A 15,836-nucleotide genomic window follows, 5' to 3' on the forward strand; every position below is an offset into this window, starting at 1 on the left:
AGTTAACCAGCCACTGCGGTGAGGACAAAAATTTGTGGGTCCCGCAGTGTCTTTTCGCTGAGCCCAGTTCAGATCTGAGATAAATTTATTGAGCTATTCAGCTAGGAAGAAGCTTTGAAGATTTCGATATGGAACAAGGAGGAAATCCTCCTGGAGCTAAGCCAGGTTCGCGATACGAAGCTGAAGCCGAAGCTGAAGCGGCGGATCGGGATGCGGTCATGCAAACCATGCAAACAAGCACCTGCAGCTGCACGATTGCCTATCAACCTCACCAGTCAATTTAGGAGGGTTAGGCTCTCTGGATACCATCATTACTTGTGCACACAATACTCCGTAATGGAGAAATCTAACAGATGGATAGGTGATGATTTCAGCAGGGCGGGGACCGTCCAGAACAGGCATCCCTCCGATGACGTTTCCTTATCGTGGCTTAGTAAGGGGCCAATGGTGTACTGGCTGACAGCAGCCAGCAAATACTCAGCCTCCAACCTCAGGAATTGGCCGTGAGTCAGTGGATTGTATAAAAGGATGATAAATGAACTGGCTACAATTACTCGGTATAGCATAGCAGCACGTTGACACTAGCTTCTCGACACCCTATTTCAATCACAGCCAACTATGGAGCTCGATAACGGCCACCCGCCGACCCAGACGTCGCGGAATGCCGACCACCTCTGTGTATTCGTACATGGGTCAGCTCCCAGTCCCCGAACTTCCTGCTGAAACTAGCTGACATATATTCTCATGGTAGACTATGGGGCAATCCTTCCCACCTCGACTACGTCACCTCATCGCTGAGGGAACGATACAGCGAAGACCGTCTCCATATTCTTGCGGCGAAGCGGAACGCCGGCAACTTTACCTACGATGGCATCGAGGTCGGTGGTGAGCGCGTGGCACACGAGGTTGAAGAAGCATTGGAGGAGCTGGCAGCAGCCGGGCATCATATCAAGAAGCTGAGCATGGTGGGATACTCGCTTGGAGGTCTTGTGGCTCGATATGCGCTGGGACTGTTGTATTCCCGGGGATGGCTCGATAAGCTTGAGCCAGTGAACTTCACCACGTTTGCGTCACCGCATGTCGGCGTTCGGAACCCCCAGAAGGGAGCATGGGGCTTTCTCTGGAACAACGTAGGGCCTCACACTATATCTATATCCGGCAAGCAATTGTTCATGATCGACACGTTTCGCGATTCGGGCAAGCCGCTGCTGAGCGTGCTAGCCGACCCGGATAGCATCTTTATCAAAGCCCTGAAGAAGTTCAAGCACCGTACTGTGTATGCGAACGTTGTCAACGACCGGTCGACAATATACTATACCACGGCAATCTCGACGATCAACCCATTCCATGAGCCGGACAATGTCCGCATCAATTACGTGAAGGGCTATGATCCGGTCGTGATCGACTCTGATAGGCATATCCTACCGTCAGACAAGAAACATATAACATCACTCTCACTTGTTCCCCAAGCACAGCAACAACTCATGACATACCTCACAGAAGCCCCCTTCCAGCTTCTCTTCACCACCATCCTCTTCATCGGCTTTCCTATCTTCCTCATCAACTCCGCCATTCAAACCGTCCGCAGCCAACGACGAATCCGTCTTCATGAAGAAGGACCCATGGGAACCGTCTTTGGACGCTACCGAGTCCCGGTTGTCGTCCAAGGCGTGCAGCACGCAGTAGAAGAGGCTTTCGAGCACGCAGCCGCCGACCAGGATCCAGACTACCTGGACGAGAGCAAAGACGAAACGAAACAAGTGGCATCCGCAAGGAGAGCCAGGTCAAGCGAAAGCAAGAGCAATGCGCTCATCCGCGATGACAGCCCCGACAGCGCCTCTGAACCGCTACTCGCCCGCGAACGCCAAGAACCTCAAGAGTTTCCAACACTCGCATTGACACCGGATCAATTCGACATCATCGAGTCACTGAATTCCGTGGGCTTCCGAAAGCACCCGGTCTACATCCACAATCATCGACACAGCCACGCCGCGATTATCGTCCGTATGCCCAAGCCGGGATTCGACGAGGGCAAGGTAGTCATCAAGCACTGGCTTGATCAAGTTTTCGAGCTTTGACGATTGCCCAGACGATATAGTTAGCTTACACGAACCTCAGCTGCCCATGCAACACCACTTAATAGACTTTCCCCACTCACATCACCCCCTTCGCCTCACTGTACTCCGTCCTACACTATACAGAAGAAGAGACATACATAGACCCTAAACCAAATACAGCTCCCTAATATCAAAGCACAAGCCATAACCGATCCTACCCGCTCCGCTGCCACACTACTATACATACTACAGACGTAGACTAGTACTCCGTTCCGTATCGAACACACAGATCCCCATGTAGCCCCACATTCCCCCCTCCTCCCCCAAAGCACCCTCCCTCACTAGCGCAACACCACACAACACAAACAATAGTAAATCCCAACTAGGCAAGTAAGTCGAGCATCTACTCCGTAAACTAGAGTACAGATAAACTTCCCTCCATTACCCACCCATACCACCCCACATGACATCCAGCCACCACTGCACCACCATATGATATGCCCATAGGCATAAGCACGGAGTACTCATTGATGCCATGTCAATCATCATGTACCCCAGACCCGAACCCGAACCCAGCGGCGGAAGAGAGATGCATTACCCACAACTACCAGAGAACATCTTATGCAATGCAGCGTATCCTGCAAATAACCGCATGCATGCTAAAAAAGAAAGAAAGGGGATGGAAGTGACCGACCCCACCGCGCTAGGAATCTTCGCCTTCTCCTTCCCCCGCATTCTTTCTTTCTTACAATACATCTGACGTCTGCCGTGCAGCTAACTAGCTAGCTGGCTATATTACGCACGGATGGGATGCTATAACTGTATTACTTTGTAGTATTAGAGGGGAGCGGAGTGCTGGGAGGGGGGAGGGGGGAGGGGGGGTATACCCTAACTACTAACTACTTACTACTAACCAGTAACCACCCACATAAGGAAGTTAACTAACCTTATTCGGGATGTTAATGTGGTTAGTATTGGACTGGGGGGGGTGTGCGTAGGTAGGTTATCGGAGTTGCCTTATTGGGATATTCCGTGAGATTGTGTGAAAGTTTGAGTGCCGGTTTCGGCTTGTGATGGGATGAGATGATGGGATTGGATTGGAACATGAAAGGATAGATTGGGTTGGCGTTGGCGTTTGTTACACAAGAATTTTGATTTGAGTATGGGTGTTTTCTTGGGTTGAGTAGGTATTGGGGGAGGTAGTGGATGGGCCGAGGTGGTTGGTTCTTGGTTAGGGGTGGGTACTTGAGTATTTCTTTACCCATTCTATTGTAGAGGACTGATACAAGGGACCAGGGGGGTTGTATCCATGTTTTCGTTACTCTACTTTCGGGTTTACGGCAAATGCTTACTATTAGTAATCTAATGGATTGAGGTGCTGCTAGAGGGAGGCATAGGTAGTAAGTAGTTCTCATGATGAAATTCCTAACAATAATAAAAGTGTAGTGGAAGGTGAAGATAGTAAACCCAATGCTCAAAAAAAAATACATATCTGTCATACATTCATAGCATAGAGGTATCCATAAAAAAGTAATAGTAAACAAGAATGATAGGAATCTACATGCACCACAACTGTATCATCCAACTACCATCGGTAGAAAAGAACTCAGTTGGGCAGAAGGCCCGCTTCTAGCTCAAGTTCCGAGTCGACATCGTCAACGAAAGCCGACCCGTCTTTCTTCTCTTTGGCCATCTCGCGGTCGATGGCGAATTTGACCGCGTCTAGGATATGGTTGCAAGTCTTCTTGGGTGGATAGCGAGGGATAGTGCCCTCTTGGTACACACCGGTCTTGACCAAGATGGAGAACCAGTCAGCATCACTGGTCTCGTTGAACTCGTTCGTGCCCCTAATGTCTGACTCGGGGGTATCGCCCACGAAATACACAGTGCTGGGTGGCTTGTTGATGGCATGGGTGTTCTTGCGCCATTGTCGCAACAACCGCGTAGCGAACTGGTATGTGCCGAGTTGGGGCTTGCCAAAGGCGATCGTGTTGAGCTCCTTGCCAGTGACGGCTTTGTACAGCGCCTCAAGGGAGGCTCGAAGAGCTCCCATGCCGATGCGGACATGTTCGTGAGAGGTGGACCAGACCACGTCGTTGTGGGAGAAAAACACAGGCGGGCCCTCGTCAAAAGAGTCGGATCGGGTGTCTAGGTGTCCATTCTTGGACATCAGAACGTCGAGGATGATCTGTTGGTCACCGGCCCAGTCCCGACTATCGGCAAAGACGAAGATAGCCTCGATCTTCGTCTTTGAGAAGTCTCGGACCCGGGAGTTCTTGTATTCTTCGTCGGTCAACTTGCGGAACGGTGTAGTGTCTTGTCGAGTCTTGATGATGTCTCCAGGAGTGATGACATCCTTAAAGCCGTAGCCTTCGGCTACGATACGGCACTTCTCGCCCTCTCCCCCAACGACAAGGACCGTGTGGTACCTTTCGGCCATCTCACGCATCGGGGTATGGCCGCAGATGAATTGGCCGGGGGAGACTTCGAGCTCAAGCTGTCGACTGAGATCAACGCATCGTTCTTCCTCTGTCTTGCCTCCACCGTTTGTGACGAAGATGTAAGGACTGGTAGAGCAGTCAGCACATAAGACTACAAATTGAAAAGGTGCACCGCTATAGTACGGTAGAGGGTGTTGATACATACACTTTGATGCCATACGGATTCTCTCCATTGATATACCTGAGCGCGCTGGCAGCTTCAGGGATAGCCTTGCCGCCTCTGATAAGGACTCCGTCAATATCAAAGGCCAAGGCAAAGTCGTCAGCCGTGGTGAGGGCCTTCTTGGTCACAGGCGGAGCAACTCGAGGAGAGCCTTCTTCAGAGGAAACCTCTTCGTCAAAGTGCTGCTTGGCCGCTTCCAGCTCCATGGCTGTTTCATGGGAAATGGTAGAAGCCATCAAGTGTTTAGGAGGAACGATCACACTGGGACCGCCGTAGAGGTCGGCCTGGGATGCGTCCAGGCTCGACAACCGGCTTACCCGTGGGGTAGCATATCCGTCGGCTGTTGTCATTGTGGATAGTGGTAGAGGTGGATCTCCGGTGGGTGGCAACAATGGAAGAGTGGATCTTTTGTGGACCCAAGATATGAACAAGAATCGGTCACTGCGGAGGACAATCGACAACGACGTCAGTCGATCTTCAGGGGCAACGTCTTTCGGCTGACGCGAGGTCAAGTTAATCACAAGGAAAGCAAGACGATCAATGAATCCAAGCAATGCACGTCAATTGGCGTTGCAAGGATGTACACTGATAAGACGATATACTACACAGTTAAATCAAGTTCCCAGGGGAATTGACAATGTGCAGCAAGCAACAGAAGAAAGAGGAAGTATGATACACCAGATGAAGGAGGCAAAGTAAGAAATGGATACAGTGGAGTGAGAGGAGTCTGGAGAGATAGAGGGGCCACCTTTTGACAGACAATGGGATTCTAGAGCCATTATATAGGAGTCAACGAGCAAGCGGTGGAGGACGCCTGGCATATTCTCCCTTGGGTGATGCAGCCCGTGGCGCCGTCATCGACCGCGTCGGGACAACAAAAGACTCATTCTCACTGGTGAACTGGAAGTTTTGTTCTCAGTAACGGTAGCAGTTTCTGGTTGTTCGAACCCCACTTGCACCCAAAGTTACAACATAGTTGAATTGTTCCTATTTGATCATAGTGTCTAGTAGTGGTGCGTCTGAGAACTTAGTAGAAGCCAGTCAGCCATACATATCGAAGAAGAATCCTTGACCATATTAGATGATGATGGGAGAGGCTGACATTGTGATTCGCTCCGCGGAACGGTCAAGGCGCCAACCCGGCACCGGTAGTCAAAAGACACGCCCGGGAGGTACCGTGCAAAAGGAAATAAGAATTAAAAAAAAATAAAAATGGGAGGGGGGGCTTGGAATGGGTGATTCAAACTTACTCGCCATCCATCCATCAAGAAAAACCGGATGAAACCCACTCGTTCGGCGAAAATGAGAATTGGGTGAATTCGGATCCTTGATCAAGTTTGGGGACTGATATCATGGCACGGAAGCAAATGAGGGAAGAGAGAAGAAAAGAGAGGAAGACGGCAGCGGGAGACAGATTGACATCAGTTTTCAATACCGGTTCGTTTACAGTTTACTCTCAACACCAATAATACATAATACAGCTATACTATACTATACCACTATACACCCTCTCTATCCCTACAGTCGAGGAACTATAGTACAACGTAAGCGGTAATTGTGCAGTTTGTATGCCCAAAACACACCCAATCCACCGTCTTCATCAACGCCAATGACGCCTCCTCGTGGCCTTACTTTCCAGCTATTCTACACTGTAACCTTCCCCCAAGCCATCGAGATCATTCCCGCCCTGAGCGATAAACCGGACTGGCAGGGATGGAGGGGAGGGGAAAAAAAAAAAAAGAAAGGGAACGGACCGACTACCGAATGCACGAACCTACATTCATCCATCCTAGTCGTAGTCTCCTCAAGCCACCATCTGCGCGAAGGATCGTGGATGGATGTTACTTTCCGAGCCTCCTCTTTTGCCAGTCCGCTAACCAGTTAATCTTGTGCTTCTCCAGCGTGAGGTCACAGCCAACCATGATGCTCAAAGTGGCCCGGAATTCCCTACACCCAAGAATAGTGCTGCCTCACTGCCTCAGTCATCCGCCAGGGGCTGATCACTGCTTCTGACGTCATGGCGGAGCTCTCCCGGCCGCCGTCTGTATCGTTACCGTATCAGCAATACAACCCTGCACAGAGAATAGTGGCAGAGAGTGGATTCACATGGAAAATCTGCCTTTGCGGTAAACTTGGAACTGTGATTGCCTTTTTGACACTTCGGCCTAGTGGAAAGCATCATTCCTAAGGCGCTATGTTTGGAAAAGCCCTCTGCAGCCCTTCTGATTCGCTTGCGTGATTTTCTCTGCTGAGCTGACTGCAGCCTTATCTGACTCACAACACAGCGGACGTGGATATCTCATCAGACATCTTCTTTGAAATCAGTGGATGGGAGTCTCCCAAATGACAGATGAAATAGTGGGGCGAGGGTCGAAGCCCAGAGTCAGCCCGTAAGTATGTGCACAATCGGATTCGCTGCCTTTTACAAAGCCCATATCTAATAGATCCACCCATAGTAGCCAATGCATATATACACTCATGAGAATAAGAATGAAACGTCAATAAATCGCCTTGAAGAAGAGAAAGATACCTGGCTCCACCAAGTGAACATATGTCATAGTATCATACAACAGAAAGGGAAAGACCGGACCCCAGAAGCATGTACATATATATGTATTGAATTGTGTCCACCGAAGACAAAGTTCCACTCGTAGCCAAGGCCGGGAAATGGAGCACCCCTACCCCGTAGATTAGACGTATCCCGTCAATCCACGCGCAGTATTAGATCTGACCCGCTGCGGGATGGGGTTACATTTCGCTCGTACGGCACCGGCTTCCTCTTCGGCATGTGGCCCCTCACGCTTGCAATGGAACGCAAAGAATCGGTGGACTGCCTGCGTGTCTGAGTCTCCAACACAGGCCCTGGATCATGACCAAGCCAGTAGTCTTCAGGTGAGTATGGTGCACTTAACCCTCCGGCATGTGGCTTCCGCCGAATTTGGACTCGTTTGATATCGTCCCGTCGTACAATCCGCGGGCGAGAGACAATTTCTTGTCTGGGACTGACTGCCCGAGAGAATGGCATCCGGGGAAGACCGGGTTGGTCACTCGAGACAAGCTCCCAGTTCGGTGTAGGAGATTCTCGCGTTGGCGTTCTGATTTCACGCACTGGCGTGAGTGGCCGTAGATTTCCCGAATGCCGGGATTCGCGGTCCAATCTGCTAGTCGAGCCGTTGATGTCGATGTCCTCAAAGTTGTCATCAAGGTTGTACAACATGCTATTGTTCACGTCCGTGCCACGGAACGGACCACTTGCAACACTCTGCGACGAGGGCGGTCCGACAAGTCTTACATGTCCCGCACCGCGATGCTGCCGGTCCCGGTCGACAAAATCCCCAGCGTCCGAAATCGGAGAGCTTTGTAGCAGGCTTTCATAAGTGTCATCTTGATTGGAGGCCTGAACCTTTGATTGCCCCTCTGCATAGGTAGGTCTCTTTCGGTAGTTCGGACCTCTCATAGCAAGTTTTCCATCCTGGCCTTCCCCAAAACCGTGGAGCATTGCACGAGGATGCGCAGGCAATCCAGCCATAGGAGCCCGGTTATACCGCCAAGTATCTTGAGCTCGGCTTGACGAAGTCGGCTGATTTAGATTCTGGTATGGCGCACCAAAGGCGCTCCGTGGTCTCGTCATATCCTCTTCGAATAGAGTCGCATGGCTGTGGGGTCTGGGCTGTTTCTGACGACTTAGCCTTAATGGTTCCGGGTAAAGCCCCAACGCTGGCTTATCAGGAAGTAAATCTGAGATCGTCCGTGGAGACGACTGGCTCAATGATCCCTCGGCTTCAGAATTAGAAGTCACCGCATAACCAATCCTGTCAGCACTATACATCCCCATGGGACTATCATTATGATGATTACCGGGGCTTGTAACAACAACTGCAGGTGTCTGAGCTCTCGGTTCAAACGGGGTTATAAGTCTGGAAGTTTCTGAATCTCTATCTGTTGTGCCAGGCATAGGACGAGGCCCAGTTGGCCGTCTTGGTGGGAATGTGAAATCCGGAGGCTCTGACATGACTCCTCCGATTTCGAAAAAGTGGTCCTTTTCATCCTGTTTCCGACGCCTTACCTTTCTACAACAGAAGAATATAATGACACCAACAATGAAGAATCCAGATATTCCAGAAGCAACCGAAACTCCAATCACAGCAGCAGGTTCCAGCCTGCTGTCAGATGCGCTCGCAGATGCCGACTGGCCACTACTGGTAGCGCTACTCGTTGTCGTGGAGGGAAGTTGCGAAGTAGGAACCGTCAACGGACTTCGGAAAGTCTCAGTAATTACCGATGTATGCTCAGTACTAAAACTTGTCGGTTGTGAGAACGTGCTAGAGCTAGAGCCCGAACCAGTGTCGGAGGCCGAGCTGGAGCTGGAGGTAGATGGCACCGTTGCTGTCGTCGTTGTTGCAGTCTTTTGCGTGGGGATCGATCCCGTTGGCATGACTGTCGCGGTGATCGTAGCATGTGTCCGTGGCAAAGCTCCAAGTACCGAGTCGCAAATGTCGTACAAGTCGGAGCTGAAGACAGTTTTCATAGAACATAAGGATAGGCTGCAGCGAAATGCCGCTTCCCCAAGTGTATAGCCGCTTGTGGTATTCGTCCGACAGAGACAGTCGAGATCCGCCTCCGAGCATGCATCTTTTGGGTAATCAGAGGATATGAATTGTTCCACGCAGTCTGCCGCACAGCTTGGAATCAAACTGGACAAAGATGTTGCTGATGCGGTAGGATGAGTAGTCTGAGAACCATAGGCGAGGCATGTCAGCGTCAACAGTATTATCGTGAATGACCGTCCAGCAGGTAAAAACATCTTGTGATAGCATCTTCGTTCTCGGTTAGCAGACTATCGCCGCCGGGTATAATGCAAGCCAAGGAGTCGCGAACGGGAGGCCACAGAGTCAATAAATTACCTATGCACATAAAAAGTGACGCTACAGAGGAATTCCAACCCCTGGAGTCATTGATAACCGTAGAATATCATCCTAAGATGACCAAGAAAGACAGAGCGCAAAGAATACTGAGATCTGGAAAAGTGATGATTTCCCAACAGCATGGAGAAGCACCAACTTCAAGACAACAGCGGCTGCGAGAAGGGGGGAGGGAGGGACTTCAGGGACCAGCACGATACGATGTACCGCATACTGCCAACATGGGCGTCAAACCACGTTTTGCCATGGTGCTGAGTGGCTGCGAAGAGAGAGAATCAAGGTTCGAGACCCAAATCAGGAGTCCAAGCCTCCTATACGCGCCAGGGTGAAACATGGCAACCCTCTCCCAAACAGAAGACACGTAGCTAATGGAAGCAGTTCTTCAGGAGGCCTGTCGCTTTGCATGATTGGATTTTGGGTGGACGATGGCGTTGAAATACGCGCCGTGTTGGCGCCGACTCTGCCGATAAGAACAGCACATGATGTCAGATTGAGTTGATCCGAGAGGTTCAAGGCGCAAACAATCGAATTGGGTCAGTCTCCTTAACCGCGCGCCTTCAGGTTGTTGTCGATCTGAAGACCCTGAGAGCAACCAGGCACAACTGAGATGGTGTAGACCCAGTCAGACGTGTGGACACTGGGCTGAAGGTGAAACGGCGGCTAGGAAACAGACGCATCACGGGACTTGATGAATGGCCCGATCGGCACTCGTGTTTCCCCATACCCACTCGGCAGATTACAGGCTGCTTATGGCAAAAGCAGCTACGATTCGAGCCCAGAATGTGGTTGATTAATAAGTTTGACATTGTCATCAATCATTAATCTGATCACTGCCAACTAGAAGAAAATGACAAAAGCAAAGCCCAGTGACACAGTGAGCTGGTATCATGCGCAATACATAAGAAAATAACAACCCAAGGAGATAAGAAACAAGGAAATAAAAAAAAAGGTACAATCGAGACCCTTTCACAAACACACGTCGCACTGAGCATGCTGCACATCCGCCCAATGACGGTGTTTATGTTGGCGGGGTTGCATTAGGCTAGACTCGTCGGGAGCCCGCGGAACAATACTAAGATGTTGACAACGTCACTCCGACCCGCTGGATTTTGAACATCCGATTCCGTAGGAGAAAAATCGTAGGTAGGACGAGGTTATTCCCCCTAATCGACGGGTTTTGAACCGAAGTGGGTGGTAAGGAGGGGCCTGAGGAGCGTTCTAGTATTTGAATATAATATAGCTGAACGAAAGGAGTTAGTCTCGGAATCTCCGGAAAACAATCACTTGGCAGGCCACGTACAAGGCATGAATGACACCAGGAAGCCAACCCAGGATTGTCAAACAGATGTTGATGAGGAAATCAGCACCGCATCCTCGCTCAAGGAAGACACCCAGCGGGGGCAAGATGATCGCAAAGATGATCTTGCAGATATCCCTATGATTCCAAGGACGTTAGCACACTCAAAACACTAAGCTCGCGTCATTCGAATAATTGCGATCGCAAGCTATCCCAAGACAGCTCCAGCTTGTCAAGGTCAAGTTATGCGCGCGTTTGGATAAAAAATCGCCAAAAGATGACGTCGCGAAGAGTTGCAAAACTTACGAGGCAGTGAAAGGCATTGTGAATGGAGGAAGACGTAGATCACTTCAAGTCGGCAAGGTTGATGCAGGAGAGAGTAGTAGTGAGCAGGTGATGGATATGACCAGATAGAAGCGGTATCTGAGCGCAAGTAGATGAATGATGGAGAGTAACAAGAAAAATCAGGAGAGGAAGGGAGCGGGACCACAGGGACTCTTTAAATGATGGGCGGCAAAATTAAGTAGCTGCCCTCCGCCAAACGCTACGGGGGATGGTGCTATGCCTCCTACGTAAAGCACAGTCCTCGAATCCGCATTATTCAACGGATACGCCTTTAGGTAATAAAATAAAAGACCAATAGCTGCTTGCGATAATTATAATAACCGGGGCGGACGACAACGATAGTCAGGACGATCCTTTTCCGCTCGCTGTGCATGTCTACCGCTACGTCATACTTTTCAGTACGAACTGTGGCTGATGCCTTGGCTGCTTGCTGATTGGCTCCGAGCTCACCACGACCAGACTTCTCGGCGGGTGACTTTTGCGTCGTATCGACGTTTTGTATTCAGTTCTGTACCTCCCCCAGTCCCGTGGCTGATGCTCCTCCAATTCTGGAACTGAACCATGTTGTCATCGGGCGGTGCAACTGGATTTGTTCAACGGTAAGGGGAGAACTTTCGCTCTCTTCTTCTCCCCTTTTCTCCCAATCTCCTACCTTTTTTTTTTTGACTTTCTACTTTTTTTTTCCTTCCTTCCTTTGTCATAATTATTCTGTTGCCTGGCAGGGGCTTGGCGCTTCCACCGTACCACCTTACCAGGCTGAGGCGAGGCGCCAGTAGTCTAACTTAGACGCCGCCAATATTGACTAAATCGCTCTGTGCAGATGGTTCTAAAAGTCTGGGCTCTTGGTTCTGAGTGGGACGTACCAGCACATCATATTTCATACCTACTGCTTCTATCGGACTAGATCTGGGTCCCTACGCAATCCCTTGTTCGAAATAGGGGTATGACTCCGTGTCTAGGAGGTTTTGGGAGACGGAAAGCAGCATGGATATGGTGGGCCATCCAGCCCTACGGTTCCTTTTGCACGAATCATGGTGCCAGTTAGCTTTCAACAATGTTCGGACAGATGCCGCGTCCCCATTACGGTACTCGACTTTGTAGGATTTAGACTAGCGTAGACTTATTTCCAGGGAAAAAACAAAGTGATATCATTTGACACGCATCTATCCGTCAGCGCCTACACTAACTATGCAGATAATCACTGGATTAAAGCACGTTTCAGCCGGATTTTAGACGTCATGTGCTCGATAGTGAGATGTCTTATCGTTCGCATGTCGCAAATACATCATTGCGAATCAATCTTTCTACCATCATGATTTTAACAGAACGTACGCCCATATTGTATAATGTCTACGAGGATCCTGCTGATCATGACGGAGACATCCCACTATGCCATGCCCAGCGAGAGAAAAAAAAAATCCTGACTAATACAGTAAAATAGAACAGATCAATCTGCCTGTTGAGACGACGCAGTATCATGTGATTGGCATCGCCGCAGTCCAAGCCACACTGAGTCGTTGCTATATTCTAGAACAGAACATCCTGGCCACCCCGCATATTTCAGCCAGCAGTTTAATAAAAACACTGCCTGGCTATGATGGTGGGTCTCTCCAGGCTATACAATTCAAAGCTTATGGTCAGCCCTATCTTGCAGAAGCATCTCGCCAGAGATATATTTAGATGGCCAAGTGACCCGCAAGGCGCAGTAACATTTCCTGGCACCTGCAGATTCAACATCTGCCTAGTTTTATTGTGTGCACAGTCAATAAAAGGTATGTAGCCTAGTACTATCATGGATAGTATTAGGACCATACTAAATTGAAGTACATCAAACCCACTGTATGCTCTGTTGATCAATTAATTACTCTTTACAGGGACACTAGAAGCCATATCATTAGACTCTTCAGCCCATGGTACCAAACCCCTGTCAGATACGATGCAGCTGAATGACAAAATACCGTCTCCCTCACACATGATATAACTGCGTTGCAAGCAAGTGTATGAAAATCATGAAACAATGCGCATGATGAGCCTACGATATTCCCACTGCGTCTGTGGCTGTTTGTGATAGAATGCTGTTTTGACTCTTGGCATCATATTGACAGAGGGCACCCTAATACTGTAACCCCCTTCAAGTAAAATAGGTATGACGAGTTAGTGGATATAAAAAAAAATATGACCAAAAATGACTGGGAAGATCCTATATAAGAAGATGTCAAATTCAATACACATAGATACTATAATTTTATAAGCTAACACCTATTACAAAGACAGGTAGAAGATGTTAGCTCGATTGATATGAGTATCCATAGTCTAGATCTCGCTATCTGTTATGTCTGTCTGTGAAATAGATAGTAGTACGTAAGTAACCTTATGAATATAATTCAAGAATATTATCACCAAAGACTGACCCTATCTGTAATGAGCCAGAGACACTAGTAGTACTGCAATGGATAGCTGATGCCATATGGGCGACTAAAGGATTGAGAAGTATAATGTTGGAGGTAGGGGTCTCCGTTTATGATCCAAATATCACGGCTTGGCAGCTACTCCCGCAGTCTCCGCATTTCCCCATCACTGTCTCGTTATCTTGATGCTTCCTGCCAACTTGGGTATTGCGCACTTGCCGTATAAGCCACTTTAAATAATTATAAGCTTTCGTGATTTATATCTCTAGATAATGTGTATCCAGTCGCCCTCTTCATGAAGTTTTTCTTCTATCAGGACCATCAGACGGTGGTTCGTAATCCAGTTATCACTCGAGCGGAGACCTCCGATGTCCTCAAAACATAATGCTAAGTGCGATGGCTCTCAATACATAAAGAGAGAATTGCTCATAGTGTCCAATGTAGATAGTAAATATTATATCTCTACATCAAGCTGTGTCTGTTTCACGACTGTTGCTTCATCACACTGACTGGGTGGGGAAGCTGGTTATCGTGATGCGCGGCCGACGGGACAGCGCCAAGCCGCCATCACGTGATGACGCAGGTGGTCGGTCAGCCTCCCCGAAGCCTCCAGCGTGTTCGCCTTCACGCCTTCATCTCCGTTTCGCTTCCCCAAGCCTCAACATCACCACATCGTTTTACACGCGGCCTGTCCCTGCCCTGTCACTCTTCCTTTCGGCTGTTTTCATAGTTTCACTCCATCTTCTATAGCCCGCAAGGTCGCCTAATCTGTCAAGATGGCCACCGAACTTTGGTACGTAATCACCTCACCTACTCCTTTTCCCAGCATTCCAACCATTGTGCCCTCTTGTATCTCGATTTCGATCATGCTTCGGATGAGTTTCGACTGGATATACTGACATCTGGACATGATAGCCCCGTTTACGCAGTAAGTCACTTGTGATCCCACCCTCGCCGATGACACCATCGAGCTCCAAGCGATCCTCAAGGTAGCTTGGCTTCGTTGCATCAAGCGGAGAATCCGCCATCGAACTGGCACCTCTCGCACAGATAACTGATCTACTACTCGTATAGCCCTTCTTCGGTGCCCTTGGCTGCACCTCAGCCATCGTCTTCACCTGCTTCGGAGCTGCCTATGGAACTGCCAAGGCTGGTGTCGGTGTCTGTGGAATGGCCGTCCTCAGACCTGACCTGATCGTCAAGAGTACGTGGAAGCTTCACAGAGCTATTATACCTCTGGGACAAGCTATCGCATGCGATTTCTGATGATATAATACTAATCTCGTGATACAGACATTGTCCCCATTGTCATGGCGGGTATCATCGGTATCTACGGCCTGGTCGTGTCGGTCCTGATTGCAAACGACTTGGGACAGAAGGTCCCCTTGTACACTGGTTTCATTCAGCTGGGAGCAGGTCTCGCCGTCGGTTTGGCTGGTATGGCAGCTGGGTAAGCTTCTCACCATGGCACCTTGCAATATCGGTAGCTTTAGACTAACAGAGTATCTCTAGTTTTGCCATTGGTATCGTTGGTGACGCAGGTGTTCGTGGAACTGCTCAACAGCCCCGTCTCTATGTCGGAATGATTTTGATTCTCATTTTCGCTGAAGTCTTGGGTGAGTCATTACATCAAAGCGAAACAACCAGTTCGCATCATCTAACCACGACGCCTCACAGGTCTGTACGGTCTTATCGTTGCTCTTCTGATGAACTCCCGTTCGAGGATCGACGCCACCTGCTAAACGAACCCTCCTTCGTTCCGCGCGAAATGGCCCAAGTGAACACCCGCCCGAGGATGCCAATCACCCACTATTCTCGGATACGACGAAAAGAGCCCGGGTTGCTCAACATGTGTTAACGTGATGCGGTTATTTTGACTTATGTTTTCAGACTTTATTTGCCGACAATGACGGTTCCCGTCATTGTCCCGATGACAGCTGGAGGGGTTGTGGAGGAAGTGGATTACTAGGGGATTGGAAAGAGAAAACGGACGTTGAATAAACATATGCTTTCTCTTTCACTCAACAACACCCCCAAATAACAAAGGACAAGACATAATTGGATGTGCTAGCTAAGTTTGTAGACTAGGACAGGGTGGAAGGCTGTGGTAGATACATTGCATGGTTTTTTTTAAGGCCTTTGA

At 49.3% G+C, this 15,836-nt stretch overlaps 6 protein-coding genes across 6 annotated transcripts; 3 read left to right on the top strand and 3 right to left on the bottom strand.

Moving 5' to 3' along the window:
• Positions 1–529: 529 nt before the first annotated feature.
• BO79DRAFT_204602 (lipase ROG1 family protein) lies at positions 530–2,078 on the top strand (the record flags this gene model as incomplete). The annotated part of the gene is made up of 2 exons (XM_025681799.1): positions 530–692; positions 752–2,078. The coding sequence occupies exons 1-2, from the start codon at positions 619–621 to the stop codon at positions 2,076–2,078; spliced, it is 1,401 nt and encodes a 466-aa protein (XP_025534330.1). The 5' UTR covers positions 530–618.
• A 1,406-nt stretch (positions 2,079–3,484) lies between these two features.
• Positions 3,485–5,438, bottom strand: BO79DRAFT_248771 (phosphatidyl synthase). Its single transcript, XM_025685737.1, has 2 exons — positions 4,704–5,438; positions 3,485–4,624 (listed from the first exon to the last, which is right to left on the bottom strand). The coding sequence occupies exons 1-2, from the start codon at positions 5,069–5,071 to the stop codon at positions 3,664–3,666; spliced, it is 1,329 nt and encodes a 442-aa protein (XP_025534331.1). The 5' UTR covers positions 5,072–5,438; the 3' UTR covers positions 3,485–3,663.
• Positions 5,439–7,223: 1,785 nt separating this feature from the next.
• On the bottom strand, positions 7,224–8,690 carry BO79DRAFT_211864 (uncharacterized protein). Its single transcript, XM_025683094.1, has one exon. The coding sequence runs from the start codon at positions 8,674–8,676 to the stop codon at positions 7,426–7,428; it is 1,251 nt and encodes a 416-aa protein (XP_025534332.1). The 5' UTR covers positions 8,677–8,690; the 3' UTR covers positions 7,224–7,425.
• A 119-nt stretch (positions 8,691–8,809) lies between these two features.
• BO79DRAFT_241128 (uncharacterized protein) lies at positions 8,810–9,298 on the top strand (the record flags this gene model as incomplete). Its single annotated transcript, XM_025685088.1, has 1 exon — positions 8,810–9,298. The coding sequence occupies one exon, from the start codon at positions 8,810–8,812 to the stop codon at positions 9,296–9,298; it is 489 nt and encodes a 162-aa protein (XP_025534333.1).
• Positions 9,299–10,806: 1,508 nt separating this feature from the next.
• BO79DRAFT_260163 (YqaE/Pmp3 family membrane protein) lies at positions 10,807–11,263 on the bottom strand (the record flags this gene model as incomplete). The annotated part of the gene is made up of 3 exons (XM_025686395.1): positions 10,807–10,861; positions 10,944–11,078; positions 11,247–11,263. 3 exons carry the CDS (start codon positions 11,261–11,263, stop codon positions 10,807–10,809), a joined length of 207 nt encoding a protein of 68 aa, XP_025534334.1.
• A 3,206-nt stretch (positions 11,264–14,469) lies between these two features.
• Positions 14,470–15,808, top strand: BO79DRAFT_277791 (H(+)-transporting V0 sector ATPase subunit c; the record flags this gene model as incomplete). The annotated part of the gene is made up of 5 exons (XM_025687841.1): positions 14,470–14,532; positions 14,768–14,897; positions 14,987–15,143; positions 15,206–15,309; positions 15,371–15,808. 5 exons carry the CDS (start codon positions 14,470–14,472, stop codon positions 15,433–15,435), a joined length of 519 nt encoding a protein of 172 aa, XP_025534335.1. The 3' UTR covers positions 15,436–15,808.
• Between the last annotated feature and the right edge of the window lie 28 nt (positions 15,809–15,836).

Source organism: Aspergillus costaricaensis, assembly GCF_003184835.1.
Source record: "Aspergillus costaricaensis CBS 115574 unplaced genomic scaffold BO79scaffold_54, whole genome shotgun sequence".
NCBI lineage: Eukaryota > Fungi > Ascomycota > Eurotiomycetes > Eurotiales > Aspergillaceae > Aspergillus > Aspergillus costaricensis.